The sequence below is a fragment of the Drosophila grimshawi genome, unplaced genomic scaffold (genome assembly GCF_018153295.1).
Source record: "Drosophila grimshawi isolate 15287-2541.00 unplaced genomic scaffold, ASM1815329v1 contig_80, whole genome shotgun sequence".
NCBI classification, from domain to species: domain Eukaryota; kingdom Metazoa; phylum Arthropoda; class Insecta; order Diptera; family Drosophilidae; genus Drosophila; species Drosophila grimshawi.
Window position 1 is genome coordinate 720,726 of NW_025063639.1, and position 23,117 is coordinate 743,842.

The following is a 23,117-nucleotide window of genomic DNA, read 5'->3' on the forward strand; positions in this document are numbered from 1 at the left end:
AAAATTTATCTAAATAAATAAAATAAATTTTTATAATAATAGCCTTTATAATACTTTCCGGTTTCTGAGAGCATTGCATTGACTAATATTTTTAAAGCTAATTATTAAACAAAAATTCAGATCCCTCTGTCAAACAAACTTTTTATTATTTTTTTTTTAAATCATATTATTTAACATAACTCTGCAAATTAAATACGTTTTTAATTTTCAAATAATTAAAAGCCTCTGTAAATAATATTTCTTTTTTTCTGAAAATTATATTACTGAAAATAATTTACAACCGTGTATAAATAAAAATCATTATTTTTTTGTACAAATTATATTTTCTAACATAATTTAATAGGGTCTGTTAATTAAATACGTTAGTCTTTCTTTTTTGTCATATAATTTAGTACCCTCTACAAATGAAATGAATTTATTTATTTTTTGCTGCTAATTATATTACTTAAAATAATTTAAAATCCTCTTTAAATTAAATTAATTTTTTGTTGTCAAAATTATAGTATTTAAAATAATTTAAAACCCTCTTTAAATCAACTTCAATTTTTTTTGTGAAAATTTGATTATTTAACATAATTTAAAACCCTCCTTAAATCATATTCATTCTTTTTTTGTGAAAAGTATTTAGAATAATTTAAAACCCTCTTTAAATCAAATGCGTTTGTTTTTTTTTTTTGTGAAAATTATATCATTTAATTTAATTGAATACCCTCTGTAAATAAAATTCATTTGTTGTTTTTTTTTTTGTGAAAATTATATTATTTAATCACACCAATTACAGTTGTTATGATTGGCGGAATCCTTGGGCGGAAATATACAATGTGCATTTAACTACAACTTCTCCATGTGCCTAGATCTCTTTTTTCTCTCTGATTTTTCTTAAGTTTTCAATTGTTTTTTAAGAGATATGTAAATTCGATTTTTTTTTTATTTCTCTTTAATCCTAAAAACGACGATATGAAAAATGGAACCAATTGAGTCCGATTTACACCCAGGGCGAGTAGAAGCAGGAGGCGAAAAACTGTTGTTTGCCGGTGCCGTGTGTCGCATTGGCGCCACTGCCAGATGGCGCCACACTGCTGGCCGCCGCTGCTGCAGCATAATTGTAGCTCATGTGGGCATAGGATGGCATTGCTGTGCTGGCAATCGATTCGCTGCCAAAGCCCATTTGTTGATGATGATGGCTGGGACTGCAGCTGGACTGTCGTGGCAGCTCCATTGTGTTGCTGCTGCTGCTGCTGCTGTTGTGCTGGTGGCATGAGGTAGCATTCGCTGCTGCTGCTGCTGGTGGCGGTGGCAAGCCATAGGCAGACAATACCTCATAGCCACTTGTGGCACTATTATTGTTACTGTTGTTATTGCTGTTGCTGTTGCCACTTGTTGCCACATTGCCGGCTGTTGCCAGGCTGGGACTGCTGCTGCTCGCCCCACTCTCGGCGGCCACACTGGCTACGCCCACCAGCTGATGGGGCGCTATGATGGGTGGTGGTCGTAACGGTGGCATGTGGCACGAGTACATTGTGGGCGGACTGAGATCGCGCTGCTGCTGCGCTGCAATTGGCGAGCCACCAATGGTGGCATGACTGATGCTGGGCATCTTTCAGACTGATCTGCTTGAAAATACCAATCAATCAAATAAGCAATATGTATAATACATATATATTTAGTATTAATATATAATACTTATTAATAAAAACAATTATATTATAAAGTTAATTAAAGTCAAATAAAAAAATATAATTTAATATTTAAATTTTAATTCAAAACGAATATCAATCACTAAGAATTTTTTTTTATTTAATGTCGACTGTACCAAATAAATTAAATTAAATTAAATATGACATTTAATATTTAATATTTAAATTCAAAACGAAGACCAATCAATCAGTCAATCAATCAATTTTGTATTTTATTTAATTATTTAATGCAGACAGTTGCAAATAAATTCAATTAAATAAAATAAGAAATTTAATATTAAATATTTACATTGAAATTCAAGCAAATATAAATCAGTCAGTCAATCAATCAATCAAACTCACCTGTAACCCTCTCCAATCGAGATGGTATTGTGATGCATATTTGAATACATGGCGCTGAAGCCACTGTTGAAGTTGAGCCGCGGCGAAATCGATGGCACCAGCGTATGATGTCCCATGTGATGATGATGCTGATGCTGCGGATGTTGCGGATGTTGCGAATGCTGTGGAGGTACCTGATGTGGATGCGGAAGCCGCTGCTGCTGCTGCTGCTGATGCTGCTGAAGGTGATGCTCCGCACTTATGACTATACCCGGCGAGCACGCGTTGCCCACCTCATCAGTCAATCGGGAGGCGCCAATGGATCGTATCTGTGCCTCGCCAGCTTCGCTTGATCCACTTCCCGGCCCGATGGGATTGGGCGAAGCCAATCCATTCAGACCACCTATATGGAACATATATTAAGTCAATATAATAATAACAAAAAAATAGCCCTGAGTTTTAAAAATACAAATTTCAATTTAATTTTCCTTTCTTCATTTTAAATCGTTTTTTTTTTAAATAAGAGTTTTTGGCTGACACTTTTTAGATATTCAATATTTCGACGATTTTAAGAAATTTGTTTTCCTATATTTAAAAATTATTTCTTTTTAAGGGATTTATATCTTAATAATAGAGAAAATCTCTAAACAAATAGAAATAGTCTGTTTTTTATTTTAAGAAATATTTTATACATTTAAAAATTGTTTTGAAAGACAAGCAAAACTTGCCAGCTTTCTTAGAGATTTATTTCTTACTATTAGAAAAATTTCTAAGCAAATAAAAAAATGTCTTTCTTCTTTTAAGAAATATTTTTCTATATTTAGAGATTATTTATAAAACAGAAAAAACTTTCTAGTTCTTTTTTAGGGATTTAATAGTAGATTCAATAATAGAAAATGTTTCTAAAAAATATAGAACAAACGACTTTCTTATTTTAAGAAATAGTTTTCTATATTTAGAAATGATTTAGAAAGACAAGCAAAACTTTCTGGTTTTCAGGGCGATCTTCTTTATTTTTTAATGCGATCTTAATTTTTTAAGGCTATTTTTTCTTTGAGTTTACTTACTGCCACTTGAGCCAGCTAGGAGCGTGGAGCAGCCCCCGCCCAGACTATTGGGACTCTCCGTCATCGAGGTGGTAGCCGAGGTGGAGGAGGAGGTGCCATTTGTGCCCGTGGAGTTAGGGGTTCGCCGCTGATTGCGTAACTTCTCCTCACGTCGCCATTTGGCACGTCGATTGGAAAACCAGACTTGTATCCTCGCCTCCGGCAATCCTATTTTCCCAGCTAATCTTTCGCGTGCAAACACATCCGGATAATGGGTTCGCTCAAACTCTGTAAAGAGATTACAGATTAGATATAATAGACCATACATGTAGTAAGGATTATACTAACCACCTAACTTGTTAGATATTTATTTAAAAAAAACATTAAAAAATTTAATTGTCGCTTAACCAATTATTAAATATATAGAGCATATAGTAATATTCTTCTTATTTTAATAATTTAATTAATATTATTAATTTAATTTTATTAATTTACTAAATTTAAAATAGAGTCAGTCAATTTAAAAAAAAAAAAAAAAAACTGAATTTAAATAAGCAAAAAATAACAAAAAAAAAATATATATACTTTAAACATTTTATAATTATAATATATATATATACATTTATATTAAAATGCAGAATATAGTAGATCTTTAAGAAATAAAAAAATAAGTTAAAGAAATTGAAAATATGTAAATAAATGAAAGCATAATATAGAAATAAATATATATATTATAATTATAAAATATTTAAAGAGGAGAAATATAGTAATAGAGCAACGTAAGAAATTACCATAAATTATATTATTAGATAAGTTATTGTTATGTTGCTTAACTAATTATAAGATATATATTACTATTTTAGAATTCTCTCTTCGGTTGAAGTAATCAAAATATTCATTTGATTTATTTATTTAGCTACCTTTTTCTAGACTGTCAATCTGTTCATTTGTGAATGATGTTCTATTCCTTTGCAGTTTTCGCTTCAGTATTAATCGGGCCTGATCGTCTTCGCTGGTGCCAATATTGGAGGCGCCTCCATTCGAGTTATCTCCCTCGCCAGAACCCGTTTCGTCTGATTGATGACCATCCAGCTCTATAAATATAAATTAAATGCGATTGGGTTACTATATAAATTAAATTAATACAATTAATATGTATTTAGTAAATTTTTTGATAGATCATTATTAATTTTATTATAAGAAATTTACTGCATTTTTTTTAAATATTTATTTTGCTTTGAGCGCATTATAAATATTAAATATTACTCCATCATTTTTTAATATTTATATTATAATTAAATGAATTAATGAAAACGAAACCTGTTTCGTAACTGAAACTAGTTACTTATTTATAGTAAACACAGAAAAATACCCAACAAAAAATTAATTAGATTTAAATCTTACTTGTTATATTTGCAATTTATATTTAACTATTAAATTGTCGTCAGTCAACACAAAAAACGCCTCAAATAATTAAATTAATTGAATTTAAATCTTAAAATGTTTCTTATATTTTTAATTTAAATTTGAATAATACATTTTAATCTTTAAATCTAAGTCTTCATTAAATAAATAAATAAAATTTAATATTTAATATATTAACAACATTATCTTTATCATTAAACTGCATTTTTTTTACTTTTATTTATTATTTATAAGTTTTATTTATATTAATTTATATTATTTTATTTGAGACTGCTACAAGTGTCTGTCTTTAATCCAATTTTACACATAATAATTTTAAATTAAAACTAGAAGTCGAGCACTCTCGACTGCCACTCCTGCTGATGCGTCGTAATCGCCAGGAAATCAGATCAGATCAAGCAGCCGTCCAATATTAAACCACATCAGGCTGCCCACATCAAAGGCACCGCAATTCGCAACATTTTGGATCTCAGCTTGTCACTATTCTATGTGTGTTTGTGTGTGTATGTAACTGGCAGTGAATGTTAGTGAATGTGACAGAGCAAATAGATGCTGATAGCTGTGAGACATGCCGCAGGTCCGGACTCGGGTCCAGTTCGAAGCACACGTCACTTGCCTAGCTGACTGCAATGTGCTGACAGCCAACTGCCAACTCCGAACAACAACAAAAACAGCCTCACTCATAAGCAAAGCCAAAATGGAGGTGGGGCGAAATAACATACACACCATGAATCCAGCCCTGTTTAGCGCTCGTTTCGTGTTGAGTAGAGCAGCTCAAAAGTGTGTGGGGGAGTGGGAGATGGAGATGGTGAGAGAGTGTGGAAAGTTGTGCAGAGTGACACTTTGACACACACACATACAAGTAGACAAACGCACACACACACACACACTGTTAAATACATTAGAGAGACAAAAACGAAGATAAGGCGAACGAAAATTTGTTGTAGCATGAGGTTTACCAGATAGGATATTCTATAAATATGTATTTTTGGCTATATATTTATGCACCCCATCATCAGCAACAAGCACCCCACTCTAACCACAGCTAACACCCTTCCCCTTGGTTTTGGCGTTTAATGAAGTGTCATCGCCTGTAAAATGAGTCTGCAAATCGCATTAAAAGCAACTACTCGGTTAAGGGTAAGCTTGTCAACTACGACAAGCAGAAACCCCCTATCCTCCTTCACGGCTAGCATTGCCCTCTACCATTACCGTTAGCGTTACCGTTACCTTTTCCGTTGCCCCAGGCCTGGGATTATACGGGGCTACAGTTACATTTACTACTGCTGCTGATGGTGCTGCTGATGCTGCTGCTTCTCCTTCTTCTTCTGCTTCTTCTTTTTCTGCTGTTGTTGCTGCTGTTGTTGCTGCTTCTTGCTCTTCACACGCACTGATTTTGTTTGTTTCAAAACTTTGCCTAAACTAATTAGATCTGTGTGTTCTCTCTCGCTCGCTTGCTCTTTCGCTCTCTATCTGACTCCTGCTCTCTTAACTATTTGGTTAACCAAATTAGATCTGTGCTGTTGATTTTTGCCTAGCTCTGCTTTACTTACACTCTCCCTCTCTCGCTAGCTCTTTATATCTCTGTTGACCTCTAACATTTAACAGTTTCTCTGATTGTTTTTTTTTACTGGTCTAATCGAATCCTTAAATATTACACAATTTATTTATTTTTACTTATAATTTTCAATTTAAATTCTTGATTTCTTAAAACGTATTTTAAAAATTGTGTTCTGTTTTCAAATTTTTAATTTATTTATTAAATATCTACTAAAAACCGTACACAATTTTTAATAAATAAATATTTGATATTAAATTTCTAGTTGCATATTAAATGTTATCAAATTCAAATTGAATACTTAAATTTAAATTTAAATTAAGAAACAAAGAAAATAAAGCACAAATAAATATGGGAGAATATTTATGGCAAATATTTATGGAACTTTTTGCATTTAAATACCCCCAGAAATCATATAAATATTTCTTATTTTTAAATTTATAAATATAATTTTTAATTTTATTTTAAATTTAGCTTAATTACATTTTTTACGCTATGTATTTTTTGTGTCGACTGACTTTAGTTGACATTAAATAAATAAATAAAGATTGTGTAAGCCCAGAAAAAAATCTAATCAATTCAAAGACGTTTAAGTTAGTAAATATGACAGTTTATTTTATTAAATACTTAGAGTAAGCTTTGTCGGCAAATTTTTGTGAATAATTAAAGTAAGCTTAGGTTTATGTCTATGCGTAGATGTGCATTATCTGCATATAATTATATTTTTGTGTGGCACAAAAAGTAGTCAGACTCTACGTCATGAATCAATTGTGTCCACAATACGCACGATTGACTCAAAGTAACGGGCTCTATATATATTTACATACTGTACTCACTGTACTCGGATATAGATTGCCAACTTTCTCAGCATTTGATTTAACTCGACAATTGTCGATGATGGCAAACTTGCCGTGCGTGCGTAAATATTTTGGGCACGTGACCAGGACTCGCAGGATTCCTTGATTATCCTTCCCTGCTCATGCATTTCTATCTGTATCTGTTTCTGTTTCTGTTGTCTCTGTTTTACTCACCCTCCGTGCTAAGCAAAAAAAATTTCTGCTAAATCGTGATATATATATAAAGATATACCCTTGAAATGTATACGCTTTTAAGGCAAATAAATAAATTTAGATACGGTATTTAATATTTATGCTTATTAAATTAAAAAAAATATTCAATTAAATGTTTTAAAATAGCTGTAAATAGTAATTTTTAAATATTCATATTAAATAATACAAATAAAAATATAGAAATTAAATATAAATTAAATTTTACTTTTTTAAATAAACTTTAGATTGAAATTAAAAACTGTAACAATGAATTTTAATTTTGATTTACAAAGGCTTAATATCAAATATACTTTTAATTGAATTAATTTATTTATATTTGTATATTTAACATTTAGGCTTTTTAAATTAGAATTGAAAAATATAAAAAGGTATTGATTAAGCTTTTAAGCTATTAAACTAAACTAAACTATTATAATTAAATTATTCAGCAGCTTAAATAATTAGGCTATACAAAAACAAATATATTAATATATTTGTTATTTTCTTTTTCATTATTCAGCAAATTGACTTTCTTTTTTTTTTAAGTTGTTCAATTTCTAATTGGGTTTCATTGCTAAAATGTGTACTAAATTGAATTGCGTACTACATCAAAAAGTACCATTTGTATATCATGTTTTTATTTGATATTTATTATTAAATTTGAAATATTAAATATTATATTATTCGAGTTTGAGCAGTAGAAACTTAATAGAGCACTTTTTGTTACGAGTAGAGATCTCTAATAGCAGAAGAGTGTTCTTATCTTTCAAAATAAACATATTAGGGCCTTCTCAACTTGTAGTGCAGATCTCTAATAAAAGTAGAACGCACTCTAATAGCAAAAGAGCACTCTCGACTTACCAGTAGTATAGATTTCTAATAGTTGTGAAGCACTCTTGTAGAATGCTCTAAAGTACTTTAAAAATAGTGGTGCCCTCTCGACTGGTAGTACAGATCTCTTTCTCTCTTTCTTTTAGATAAGCACTCTTTGCTTTAAGTATTATTTTAATTGCTAATCGTTTCAAGACTTACCCTTCTTGAGCATCACATCGTCTGGGGCAATGGTACAGTTGCCCAGATTCACGCTCGGTCCACCGATATTGATGAGATCCGTGGGCGGCGTCAACGGATGAGCTGGTGCGGGAGCTAAAGCAGCGCCAGGATTGCCATACCCACCAGCAACAGATAAAACACCAGGCGAGGCTGAGATGTCGTTGCTGCTTCCATTTAAAGGTGCTGCATACCAAGAACCCGTCGAATAATGACGAGGTGGCCAACATTGTTGCTGCTGCTGCTGCTGCTGTTGTTGTTGTTGTTGTTGTTGTTGTTGCTGCTGCTGCTGGTGATGGCAATGGGAGGCGTGGAGGGGATGTGGACTAAAGTGACTGCTCGTCATCGTTTGCGGGGCAGTTGCCACATCCAGTGCGGCAACGTGTTGCGTGTTCAGCAGACGCAACTTTTCATAGATCGACTCCTGTTCGCTGCCCTCGCCAGAGTTGCTCGCTCCTCCGCTTTCCGAGGAGTTCAGCGGCGTTGCCGTCTGTATTAGTTCATTGCCAGCGTTGCCAAGCCCCGTTCCGTTGCTGCTTCCAATATTATTCCCATTAGCAGTACCGGTGACGGTACCGGCTGCCGTACCGCTCCCAGTCGCCTTTGAATTTGCGCCGGGATTCGAGTTGGAACTACTCGCAGAGCCGACGCTGCTCTGCTGCTCCTTCTGGGCGGCCAAATTGCGCAACACCCGATTTATTGACGATACCTTTAAGATACCAGATAATCACAGAATTATATTTAATACCACATAGATACTGGCAAATAATTATAAAAATTGTTAGAAAATCATTTACATAAAATGCGAAGAATAAATAAAAAATAAATATAAACAAGACTGCTGTAGTTGAGTGAGCTCGACTACGATATACCCTGAACCCAGTTGTTAAATATATTCTAATTTATTGGAAAATTTCCATTTATATTTTTTGCACAAGCAAGTGCGCACTGCCGAGAAACAGGTGAATATTCGTACATACGTACACGCAATCGTAACATGGTACGGGGCTCTGCAGAATACACACAAAAACATATTGACGCTCGCGTCGGTTATCATGCCATATCTTCTACACAATCGGATAAGAAACACCCAAGTTATAGTCGAAAATATATTCTCATATTGATCTCATTTCTGTATGCATAAATATGCGAGTGTGAGAAAGAGATGGCATGATAATGTGTATTCTGCAGAGCCCCGTTACAATTGCGTCTACGTATGGATCTGCACGTGTTTGAAACCAGCCCTTTAAGATCAGTTCGAGCTTGTGCATAATTAGTATTTTAATTTATTTTGAGCTATATGCAAAATAAATAAATTAAATAAACGCGAAATTTAACTAAAGATTGTATTAAGATTAGAGCTATGCCCGCTGATCAATGCAGAGTATTTATTGGTTGAGCACTGGCACAGTCTAACTTTTTTGTTTTCATTTTTTTTTTTTGTGTTCTTTTTTTCCATTATTATTTTAAGGCAGTGCCTGCGCATGACAGCGCTTTTGAAATGAATTCAAAAGGCAAAAGCAAAGCCAAAGCCAAAAGCAAAAGCAAACGAACCAAAAGAAATAAGGCAAAGGGAAAAAGGAAAGAAAGAAATAAAGAACAAGCGGGCAGGCAGGCAGGCATTTAAATGAGCGAGTGAGAACAACAGGGAAATGTGCAGTTGAGTGGAAAAATTAGGCAGAAATGTCCTTTCAAGGGAATCAACAACACAAAAAATAAAAATGCAAAAAAAAAAAACTTATTTTTAAAAACAAAATGAGCGCCATCCCCGAAAGCGCTACACAAATTCATATGCACATACATAAGCGTATACATTTATATATACATATATACACATATTCATATATGTATATATTTTTATTATTATTAATTTTTTCGCCATCTGTTTTAGCACTTTTCTCTTAAGCATTCCAAAAGCATTTTTCAATTTTTTAAACAATATATTACAAATTTAATTAAATTAAATAGTAGGTTTAATTATGAATTGAATATTTCTGCACATATAGAAGCTATGAATACTAAAGATAGGTAAACATTGATCGATGGCATAGCTATATAATTATTAACAAGCCAAAGAATTGAACTCTTTAATCTTATTCAAAATGTGCCGGTAAAAATAATATATAATAAATAAAATGATGTATCCTTTCATATAAGATTATAAGATTGATTATTCAAATGGATTTAGTAGGTAATTAATATATATTAACTGACAGATTAAGCAAATATAAATCTATATAATAAATAAATTGGCATTGGCAAACTATAAAAAAGACGAAAGCAATCAATACATAATATTTAATTAAATTCAAGTGAGCCCATTTGGGACTAGTAGATTAAGCAAATGTATAAAATATATTAAAATAAAGAAAGTATAAAAAATAAAGTAGTATCCGAACTTTGTTCAAGTTAATAATTAATTCAATTCCAGGCAGAGTAGTTGAGCTAGTAGAACAAGCAAATATAAAACAAAATACTAAATAAATAGGCATAGACAAACTTAACACACGTAAGAGTGCTGTCGCCGAGTGAGCTCGACTACGATATACCCTGAACCCAAACATATTGACGCTCGCGTCGATTATCATGCCATCTCTTTCTCACAAATGCGCTCGCATATTTATGCATACAGAAAATGCTTGCGGCTGCTGATAGAAATGAGATCAATATGATAATATATTATCTATATAACTACAACTTGGGTGTTTCTTAGCCGATCTTGATGAAATTTGGATAGTTGATCAGTAGTATGCATATGCATACATATTATGTATTAATTAGAAGATTCTGCATTTAAAATATTAGCATTTATTGCTATCGCAAATTTAAATGTATCGATATACCAGAAACGGAGGCGATTATCGATAAAATAAAGCAAACTTGATCTGCGTCTGGTATACGAGAACCTATATTCCAAATTTAAAGTCTCTAGCTCTTATGGTCTCTGCGATCTGCGTTTTCATACAGATGAACGGACGGACGGACATGACTATATCGGTTCGGCTGTTATCCTGATCAAGAATATATATACTTTATGGGATCGGAGATGCTTCTTTCTGCCTGTTACATACATTTGCACAAAACCATTATACCATTTTTACCCATTTTTAATGCGTTCAGGGTATAAAAAGTAGATAAACAGTTTAGAAAAATTATTAAATTAATACTTGCATATGAACTTGATATTAAAAATAAGCTCTTAAACTCAAACTTAACTATATATTTATTTGATTTTTAGTTATTTATTTATTTAGTTTAGTTGCTGAGCATACTTTAATTATTCTTTTTTGTTGAATAGGAAGCTAAACCATAACTGGCAAACAGAGCAACGCTTTTATCCCTCACTGATTTTGTTGCCACCCCATCGACCTCCCCTCCCCTTCGCTCTCCTTTTCCACTCCTGGACGTCGTCGATGTCCAATCGGTCGTTGCTATTTCTGCTTATGTTTCCTCGGCATGAAAGAAAAAAAAAAATTTGTGATATCCCCTCGCGCGTGAATTTCAACGCTTAACGCTTTGTGGTGAGCAGCAGCAGGAGCAGGGGTCCTGTATTTATTTAATATACGCACATTTTCCTACACATTTTTGCAGCAGTGATTTCCCTTTTTGTCGTTTAATGTGCATAAAAGATTTTCCCTTCCATTTGAATGAGCACATTTTCCACACAACTGTCAATGAGGAAAATGAGGAAAACTGAGCACAACTTAACGCCGTTGTCACAATTCATTTTCCTGCTTCTCTTTTCTTTTTTTTTTGCATACTTAATAAACGATAAAAAAAAAATGCTAATGCTAACTAGAAGAACGAAAAAATGGCGTCAAGAATACAAGAATAAAAAATACACAAAAGAAATTCAATAGCGCACAAAATGCCATATAATAATGTGATGCTTCAATTATTGAAAAGCGACTCGAAATCCTGGCATACATTTCGCCCACATCTATCTCTCTCCCCTCTCTGTCTCTCATTTTCTTCTCTCGTTCTCTAACCGCAAAGATAAAAGTGGCAAAATAATAGCCAGAGGCACTCTTTAAGAATAATCTTTAGTTTATATTTATGTTTAGATTTTTCATAAATAAAATAGATCAAACTTATCACAAAAATCTTCAAAATTATTTTTTATTAACAAAATCTTTAACATTTTTTTTTACATTATTATGCCAGCTACTTATATATAGTTATTAAAAATCAAACTTATCCCAAAGGAACTTTAAAATCCTGTTTTATTATTATGTCAGCTATTTATGCAATGTAATGTTTTATTTTATTTATTTATTTTTAAAATACAATTAAATATTTATGCTTTTACATTTAAATAAAATCTATAACATTTTGGGAATTATTTATTAATTGCAAAATACAAAAATACTTTATAACTTTTATTTAAATTATTGAAAATTAATAAAATGCTTTTTCAAATTTTCAAATTGGAAGCGAATTGAAGTATAAATAATAATCTAAATGATATTCTGTTTTCTACATTAATTCAACTCAAAACATTTACAAAGACAACAAATTGGAAGCTAATTAAATAATTCACTGATTTTCTACTCTACTGAAAATATAAAATGAATAATAGGTATACCCTATATACAAATATATTTAGAAAAGATTTTATAGTTTCCACACATAAAACAAATTGGAAATTATTGAAAATATAGAATAAATAATATATATATATATAATAAAATAATATTAAATAAATAATTGCAGTAAACATATACAATATACCCTCTATATAATATTATGTTTTCTGCACATATATTTAGAATAGTTTTTATAGTTTCTACTCACACTCGGTATGTTGTCATTTGTGCACACATTTTCCTGCAACAATCTATCCCGGATCTCCCAGGCGAAGATGCTGGGACATTCCCGTTTATATTGCGAGATTTTACTGACGACTTCAGCTGTCGCCACTCGAGGCTTCGATCCTCCAATCGCACGAGGTCGAATGCTGCCCGTTTCGTAATATCTAAAAAAAAAAGCGAAATTTAAGGAATTACTGTACTCAATTTTTGAACAGCACATTAAATTGAAATAAAGTTGAAAGGCGTAAGGATCGTGTGAAATATATTATAATTATTATTAATGGTGTGGTGGTGGAGGGTGTGTGTGTGTGTGTGTGTGTGGGGGGGGGGTGAATTACACCTGTTTGCTTCAATTCAATTCAATAACTGGCAAATGGCAAATGGCCCATGGTTATAACTTTTTTAAATCGTCTAAGATTATAACCACCCAAGAGACATCTGGCTTGTCGGAGTCCTACTACCTCTGAACAGCTCTGTTGCCGCCTCTGTCTCTCCTCGCTTCTAAGCTCCAGTCGTATAGTGTGTCTCCCTATACCACATTACGGTGCTGGTCCTATTGAGGGCCTTTCTTCTTGATTATAAGCCGCCACGTTTCCCGCTATGTCCCTGTGGCCCGGGACCCATCGTAGGGTAAGCCTGTAGTAGGTCCTCTAGTAGGTCTAGCTTTGAACGAGCCTTCCATTTTATCTTAGTCCCCATTATCGCGTTTAATGCTGCTTGACTATCGGATAGGATGGATACATCCGTTTTAGGTTGAAGTCCGCACATCTTCCTATCGGAATATGCTGGTGTGCGTTCCTAGGGATTCATGGTAAGATACCCGAGGGCCTACGTCTCCAAGACCTGTGCCATGATTGGTGAGTGATCTATCGGTGTACCATTTTATGGTGTGCGGTTTCAGAGGGTGGACTTTATCCAGAGTTGTCCATTCCCTTTTACTACTTATACGAACTGTGAAATTTCGCTCGAATCTGTATTCAGCTACCATTTCGTCCCTAGGTTGCATTAGCAGGGGCAGTTCATTTGAAAGGAGTTGGGCATCTTTATGGCTTAGGATATGGTTGCCCCCAAATCCTTCTACCGACATCCTTAAAAGCGTGGATTTCTGCTTAAGTCTTATGGTATGGTGGAGTGGTGTGAGCTCCATTAAGGCTTCAAGGGCCATTGTTGGGCAGGTGCGCAGTGCTCCTGTCATACATACGCAGGCCATTCTTTGCAACTTTTGTAGTTGTTTCTTCATGGTGATTAGCCGCGCCCTGGCACCCCATGCTATCACCCCATAGGTTAGCATGGGTCTTACTACCATTAGGCATAGCCATCTTAAAATCTTTAATTATGTACCCTATGATTTACCGGCTATGCTACGACATGTAGAAAGCGCCATGGAGCACTTTAATATCGTATTTGGCACATGGATGCCAAAGTTAAGTCTGCTGTCAAATGTGACTCCCAGGTATATATAGAAAATTGAAATAATGAAATGGAATAAAAATAATATTTAATTGGCTATTATTCATAAATTAAAACGCAGATTAAATATAATAAATAAAATGGGTATTTAATAAATTCAAATTGAGATTGTAAATTAAAAAGTTAATTAATTGAAGAAAATAAAATTCAAGATAAATTTAAATTGCGATTATAATTTGAGAAGGAATTTGAAATAAAAATTATTAGTCATTAATAATAAATTAAAATTAAGTTAAAATATTTATAAATTAAATAAACAGAAGGAATTAAATATAAATTTTAAGCGAGATGATTGCCTTAATAAAATTAGGTTATATATTGAATATGTTATATTGAAAATTATTAAAATGAGGCAGCATATTTAAATGCTTTCCACTCATTTAATGGTATATAAATAAAATGCTAAGTTAAAATTAAATTTCCAAAAATTAACTAGCAGCCAAATACAATTAGTAATAAAGTTTTTGTTTTCAATTAATTAATTATTCTGGCACAATTAAATATGAATTACCAAAATTGTATATTAAATATCAAAGCAATCCTTTACGTCTTCTTGAATTTATTTTATGTTTTATCTTTAGCTTTTCACATTCATTATTCTCAACTAAATTGCATATTAAATATTTAATGTTAATATTATATGCTTGATATTTTTATATTATACATTTATTATACTCAAAGCATGCGTTTTGTAAATCACAAATTAAAATTACAATTTCCAGGCCAAAAATAATAAATAATAAATTGTATTTTAATATTATATTATTGATTTACATTTATATTATATTATTAATTATCAATTATTTTCAAAGTTTAAACAAAATTACAATTAATTTTCAAGAATTGATTGCCATAAAAACTGTTGATCTGCTGTTTTCGTTAATACCATAATGAAATATAATAAATAAGTTTGATTTACTCACCTGCCTAAAATTTTGCTAACACATCCATTGGAAACTTGAAGAATCCGTGAAATATCACAGGGTCGAGCGCCGGAATGAGCCAGCTCCACAATTTTCTGGCGTGTTGAGTCCGGCAACGGTCTGCCCCCAACGAAAACACCTCCCAATTGGTTTACCCCACTGTGACCTGCAATGGGATCAGTTTAATTAATTTTATATATAATTATTTATTTTTCTTGGTATTTAAAAATTTTTTTATTTGTAGCAAAAGTAAAAAATGTGTTTTAGCAAAGTTTATTTAGACTGTTGCAAAGAATATTTATTTATTTATTTATTTATTAGAAAACCAGGTCAGAAAATAGCACTTTTAAAGACCAAATAAAACTCTTAACTAAAATGTGATTTTAACTAGAAATAGTGTAGTCAAAATGCTGCATATAAAGTAATACAAAAAAAACAACCAATTGTTTTAATTAATTATTTATTCTGCCAATTTCTTAATTTGTTATATGTTTATTTTTTGCATTTAAATACACCCAGAAATCGGACAAATAATTCTTAATTTTTAATTTATTGCTTTTGTATTTCTTGAGTCGACTGACGTTGACGTTCACTAAATAAATAAATTTATCATTAATTTAGAGCTCTAGTTTTAGAATTATATTGAATTTCCCAAAATTATATATTAATTTACAAAATTGTATATTAAATATCAATTAAGTCCTTTGCGTCTTCTTTAATTTATTTTATTTTTTATCTTTAGTTTTTCAAATTCATTATCCTCGACTAAATATTTGAACTCCTTTATTAAATATATTTCTATATACTTTTTTATTTTATTTTCTTTTTTAAAGCTTTTCAAATTCATTTTTGTTAGCGTTTCATTCTGCTCTTCTTGCTGGTACAAACTTAGGCAGAAAAAACTGAAATAATTACAAATAGCAACAGCAATAGCAATAAATGCTATATAGAAATCTAATTATGTGCTTAGCAATTGCAATAGCAAAAGCAATATCTGCTTAGTACTTGCTGCTAAAGCGTAGCAAATTGAATTATTACACATCAATTGAAATCAATTTTGGATTTGCCAATTTGCTGCGTTTCAAATGATGCATAAAATGTATTTTGGCACGCTCTAAAAACGGCAAGATTAATACGTATCTAAATATATATCTCTACTCAACTTTTACAAACGAGGCATTTCAAGAACTCTCAACAACAAAAAGCAATTCAAATCAAATGGTCAAGGGCTCTATGACAAAAACGAGATGAAAAAACTTTGTCTTCTCGTCTAGTGGAGCATGGATTTCAGACAAATTTCCTAGTATTGATTGTGAGAAAATCCCAACAAAAAAATACAGAAAAAATCCAGAAATCTGCGTATTTAATTTAATTCCAACTGATAGCCAGCGAAGCGGCAAACTCAACTGCCACTTTACCTTACCTTTCTTTAACCCATTACCTCAATATCTCAATGCCTCAATGCCTCAAGACGAGGGTCGAGGCTAATCCCAATAACAAGAAAAGAAACTGACCCAAACTGAACTCAACTCAACTCAGAGCTGAGCAGTCGAGCATAATGAAGTGACATTCAATTGGAATAGATAACACTGATAAATATCTAAATATGTAACCCTTATCTGCATCTCTCAGCTCTGTATCTCTTATCTATAAACTCTCATTACAATAAAAAGAAAGCCGCTTTTATTCTTCAGACTGTGTGTCGTTATTTTCATCTCACTTGCTTTTATTTGTGATTAATTACTTTTTAGAAATTAACTGTGATTATTGTTATTTGATGTCATCTGGATTTCTTATTTACTTGCATTTAAATTTAAATCATATTTATAATTTAAGCTAACTAATCTGGAAATTTGAGCCCTTAATTATTAATATTAATTTAATTAACTGTATCAAATTTATTTATTTATTTAAATTAAATGCATGTCTAATTTAACAGATCTTCTAATCGTTCATATTAAAGGTCTATATTTTGTTAAAATTAATAAGGAATTAGAAGCAAATCAAAAAGAAAAGAAATAAACTAAATTTTAATTCAAATTATAAGTAAAAGTAAAGTTTTTAGAAAAGTAATATATATAAATTAAAAAATATATATAATATGGAATAAATTGAAAATGAAATAATCAGAAGAATTAAAGATAATATTTAAATGGGTGTTATTCATAAATTAAAATGCAGAGTAAATTCAAATTAAGATAATAATTGAACAGAAACATAATTGAAGGAATTAAATTGAAGATAAATTTAAATTGCTATTATATTTTGAGAAGGAATTTAAAATAAAATTAATAGGTGTTATTAATAAATTAAAATTGAGTTTATATATTTATAAATTAAATAAAACAGAAGCAATTAAATATAACAGTTAAACGGGGTGATTATCTAAATTAAATTGAAATCGAATTCAATATCAAATATATAAATGGGTTATTTAAAAAAAAGGAATTAAAAATAATATTGAAAAGAGGGTAATTAACTAATTAAATTGAGATTATATATTTAATTGGAAAATAATTGAAGTAATTAAAGATAGTATTTAAAAGGGGTAATTAATAACTTAAAATTGAGATTACATATTGAAAAATTAAAGTATCGAAGGAATTAAATTTAAAATGGGTAAATCAAAAATTCAATTTGAGGAGGAATTAAAGATTATATTTTAAATACGGTAATTAACTAATTAAATTGAGACTCTATATTTATTTAAATGTAAAATAATTGAAGGAATTAAAAATAATATTTCAAATGGTAATTAATTACTTATAATAATCAGAAAGATTAAAAATGGAGATTAAAAATGGAGATTAAAATTATGCATGGCATTAATTTTGTATGCCTAACTATATATATATATATATGAATTATGCGATGAATTACCAAAAGTAACAAGCCAGATAAAGGCCAGAAAAAAACATCTTGCCAAATGGGATTAACAATGTAATTACAACACAAATCAGTTGGCAAACAATTGTGCTTTGGGTCCAGAGGGTCCTGGACAAGGATCAGAATAGCAAACTGGAATGCTTTGCGTAAAGAGAGCATGAGGAGGGCAGTAAACTACCGCTAAATAGGCTCTATTGTGTGTGCTAAAGAGAGCCAGAAATAGTTAACGAAAGAGAGAGGCGGTAGGTAGGGGCAGCAGTACGGTTACTGCCCAGGACACTACAGGATACTAGAGAGAAAGAAAGGCAGAGAGAAAGAAAGAGAGAGAGGGAGAGAACGAGAATAACAAAATTCTGGCTGCTTTTGTTTGTTTTCATTCGACTTTCGGCTTTCAACAGTCGTTAATTGTTTTCATTTGTAACGACATGACACGAAACGCTCCTCTGTCCGTCTGTCTGTCTTCTGTCCGTCTCCTCAAGATCATTATTATAGGTGGAAAATGATTGTATTGATCCGCACACATACACAAAGCAAAACAATGACAGGAACATGACTGAGAGTACTTAACAGCACAGCGGGCACCGAGAAGTGGAAGTGGAGGGTACCCCAAGTACCCTACTACCTTGCCGTGTAGCGCATACACTCAGCGAAAAAAATATTTAGAATATTGCCCTGACAACTACCAAGCAACTAAAAAATATAATTTCTAATATTGTGTTTGTTATTTTAATTTTTTTTAAATAATTTCCATTATTAAGTGACCAATTTTTAGTATGCTATTTTTCCCATTTATTCGAAATATTTTTCATTATTAACAGGTACATTTTTAAATGTAGAAAAATAAGCATCTTTCAATTATTCGAAATATTTTGTATCCTCAAGAAGCTCATTTCTAATATGGTAATTTTGTTTAAAAGCGATATTTTCTGTTATTAAGAAAAGTATTTTTAAATGAAAAAAAACGGATTTAACTATTTATTAGAAATATTTTCTATTATTTGTATTATGTAATATGGTCTTTTTAATTTAAACAAATACGTTTTTTTCTATTATTAGAAATATTTCATATTATTAAAAAAATAAAAACTAAAATTAAAAAATAAAATTTCTATTTTTTAGGTGAAATTTGAAATTAAACACAAATTAGAAATAATAATAATAACAAAACGAGAATAATAAACAGAAATTATAAATGTGTTTTCTAAATAATAAAATGAAGAACCCTTCGGCGACTTGCTGAAAATGCAATATTTATTTATTATTATTTATATATATTATTTATTTGTATATACCGAAATTCAGTGATGTTTTTTTTTTTGCAAGTGTAGGACGCATGTCAAACCGGGAACAGTCAGTAGCAGTGAGCTGTGTGTTGTAATGTGTATGTGTTCTTTGCCGCTACCCTCGACCCACTACGCACTACCCGTTACCCTCAACATCTTTACTTGGACTTGGCATTGTTGGCAGTGATCAGCTTGGATATGGTTTTTGTTTAAATTGGGAATCGTGCTCTGGTCTTTGGTTGGGTTCATTGTGGTGCCTATAATTGGCAACATCTGGCATCTGGCGAGACACACAAACTAAACAATGCCGTCACACAATTAGTGTACACATCAATGGGGACTAACTTTTTGCAATTTTCACACCAAAATATCCCAAATAAAAAAAACAACTCAATTCATTTAGCGCAAATCGATGCGGTACGGCAAAAGGTACCTGAATGAAGTATTCTGAAGTGTCGTACGCAAATTATCAAAGTTCTCTTTCTCTATTTTGACACATAATTTGTTTAAATTGTGACCTTTTCGATTAAGCAGCAAATAATTCCAGTTTCAGGGAATACCCAAATATTTAAATTTAAAATAAGCAAATGCTAGAACCAAAAAATAATATTTAGCCTGCTTGAAAAAATAATTAAATGCAAAGTATTTTAAGTTTAAATAATAGCTTATTTAACAAGCAACAAATAAAATGTATTCAGTTTTCAAAAATACTTTCAATTGTATTATTCGTAATTGAAGTATTTAAATAATATGAATATTGATGTGATATTGCTCTGCTATTGCTCTGTTATTTGCTACAGCTGCCGACTTGAACAGCGCAGAGCGCAAGAGCTTTTTCAGCTATTGGCGCTCGTTAAGCTATTGCTATCAGAGATGCTCAATATTTTTATTCACTTCTTATATAATTGCATGTATTTTAAAATAATAATAATAATTGCTAAGCGGCTTTTATATATACTTTAATTGTATTTTAAAGCGTGTCAGCAACTGGTAGTTTTTTGTTTTGAATTTTTAGCTGATTACTTTTAGCCAAAAGTGAACTAGTCAAGAATATGTAATAAGAGAAAGAAGAATAGATAGACAGATGGACATACATTCATCATCGGTGAGGTGGTAGTAGGTTGTGGTAAAGTACGATGATGTAGAGTGTGGTGGCTGTGGCGCTGTTGTAACATCCGCGGCGGCATCCATTGCAGCTGTTGTTGCGGCTGCTGCTGCCGCCGCCGCTGCCGCCGCTTTGCCGCCCATGCTGCCCATGCAAGGCAAATTTCTCATAGCAAGCACATTGTCTATAAGAAAAGAACAAAGTAAACGGGAAAATGAACAACATGGAAAACACTCAAACGTAGAGACACGTGCACATATATTTAGATAAATACTCTATAATGTATGTATACATGTATGTGTGTGTGTTTGTGTGTGTGTGTGAGTAACCGTTTTTGAAAATTTGCATAGATCTATAATTGAGCTTTGCTCAGTGGCCGTTTAGTGCATAAGGCCAGCATCGTGGTGTGTACACTTAATCTACATAGCGCATATCAGCGTTTGATGCTCTCGCTCTCTCGTTACGATCTCTTTCGTTGCACTCTCTCCAATTTCCCTCTCTCTTGATTTCTCATTCTCTGATGCGCTCTTTGCTTTTGTCTACGCAGCAACAAACTAGTAGATTATCCCATCGTTATCGAAAGTATTCTATTTGCATACAATATAATAAATTACTTTGTAATTTGTGTAGTGAAAATTAACTTATATATTTATATGTTTATGTTTAAAATTGTTGTAACTTTTAGTATCATTCATCAAATTTGATATATATAATGAGCTTTTTAGATTTTGAATAATGTATATGTGACTACATATATATAAAATACATACACTACACATTTTTCCATACCTTCTTATTTCCAATAGTCTACCTTTAAAATAGAGTCGTATAATATTTACGATCCCTCACACAAGCAAAGTAAAATGCGGAAATCGCCTACAAAGTATAGATTACAAATCGAGTTCGTAATGAGTTTCTTTTCGCAGCTGGGTTATCAATTAATAAACGACAAGCAGGAATGCCTTATGCTTCTTTTTGCTAAAGCTTCCCAAGATCGATGTTTAAGGGAATGCAATGTGCTTTGCTCAGTTGTCGCCTAACGACAGTTGCCGACGAATTCTATTCTAGTTGGGCTTGGTCTTTAGCACTCACCCACTCTCTCACGTTTCGCTCTCTGCTTTTGCTGCTCATTCTTCAGCCGACGCTGGGCTTAATGCGCAAATAATGCGAAATTAAATTCAACTTACGCGCAGCTTAGCCATTAAGCACATAAAAGCTTGACAAGTTTTTAATTTTTATGCTTCCCTTGCAGGCTATGCAATTGAGCGCTTAAACGTTGGCCCTTTATAGACTTCGAAACTTACTTTAAAAACTGTGACTCACTTTAAATATTTCGATTTTCATTGCGTTTGTCTACAGCACAGTGCCGAGTTCATATAGAAATATCCGTCGGTCTGTTCGTTTCTTTCTAATGGCTTAAATTTGGTAAACTTTATGAATAACGGACTACTAAATATTATAAACCTTTATTTGAGTCTGTTCTTTAAATTTAAATAATTTAGGTGATGGCATTTTGAGTTCCTGTCCAAAAGTGCATAAGTTTTTAAAAGAACAAAAAAGGCTGCAAAATGTTTGGAAAAATGTAATACTTAAGAAAATAGGGATATTTTGAATTTATTTCAATATTTTTTAACCAGCTAAAAAGCATGAATTATTTCTTTTGTATTTTTATATGATTTATATTTTGCTATGTGCACAGCTATCAAAAGCTCAGACTAAATTTAATTGAATTAACTGAAAAATACATGCTAAATTTAAATGAACGAATTATACAATTTTAATTAATTTATATAAATTACTAAACAACGGCGATATTTATTTATAATATTAGTAAACATTTATGTAAAATAAGAACTTGGCTTGTTTTTAGCAGAATCAATGGCATTGCCAAATAGTGCAATTTTGTTAAAGATCTATATTAATTATGATATTGGTAAAACCAAAAAAGTATTTATGACCACTTCCAAGAAATGTTTTAATTGCTTAATTCGTTAGTTATTTTTTTAGAGAGTTGTTGAAGGTATTTTTTTTAATATTTAGTAGTAGCATTATTTAATACAGGTTTTGTGGTTGGACTTGGACGGATTCAAAAGCAAACATGTATTTATTTATTAGTAAAAATATATTTAGTAAAGTCATCAGCTCTATTTTTACTATGCTATATATTTACTACAATATAATATCTCCTAGTTTTTCAAGGTATTCTTCTGCTATGTACCTTACCCTTATGGTTCATATCCTCCAAGGTGGGCAGCCGTTCGATGAGGGCTCCGGTGGACCAAGGAACGCTGCCAATTGTGGCCGGAGTCGGTTGAAGTGTAAACATAATGTCCGCGATATGTACTCAAATTATCCGATATCGATCACCGACAAACTATATATAGACTTTCGATTTCACTTGAGTCACTGTGTATTTTTTTTTTTATATTTTGTTGAAATTTGTATGCACTTTTTGCGAAATTTTTTCAAGAACAAAAGCAAAGGCCATTTATA

General features: G+C 31.7%; 1 protein-coding gene across 1 annotated transcript; it reads right to left on the reverse strand.

Annotated features, from left to right (window-relative positions):
* Positions 1-910: 910 nt before the first annotated feature.
* Positions 911-23,080, reverse strand: LOC6570294 (paired box protein Pax-6). The gene is made up of 9 exons (XM_043215876.1): positions 22,848-23,080; positions 20,614-20,808; positions 15,351-15,516; positions 12,941-13,121; positions 8,129-8,855; positions 3,985-4,158; positions 3,086-3,352; positions 2,040-2,421; positions 911-1,601 (listed from the first exon to the last, which is right to left on the reverse strand). Exons 1-9 carry the CDS (start codon positions 22,948-22,950, stop codon positions 986-988), a joined length of 2,811 nt encoding a protein of 936 aa, XP_043071811.1. The 5' UTR covers positions 22,951-23,080; the 3' UTR covers positions 911-985.
* Between the last annotated feature and the right edge of the window lie 37 nt (positions 23,081-23,117).

Bases quoted from the DNA above. Each gene is read 5' to 3' on its own strand.
- LOC6570294 (XM_043215876.1), bottom strand. From the start codon at position 22,950: ATGTTTACACTTCAACCGACTCCGGCCACAATTGGCAGCGTTCCTTGG. The intron at 15,517-20,613 runs GTATGTCCATCT...ATCCCATTGCAG, and splicing joins CCACCTCACCGATGATGAAT to GTCACAGTGGGGTAAACCAA. The intron at 3,353-3,984 runs GTAGCTAAATAA...ATCTCTTTACAG, and splicing joins GATTGACAGTCTAGAAAAAG to AGTTTGAGCGAACCCATTAT.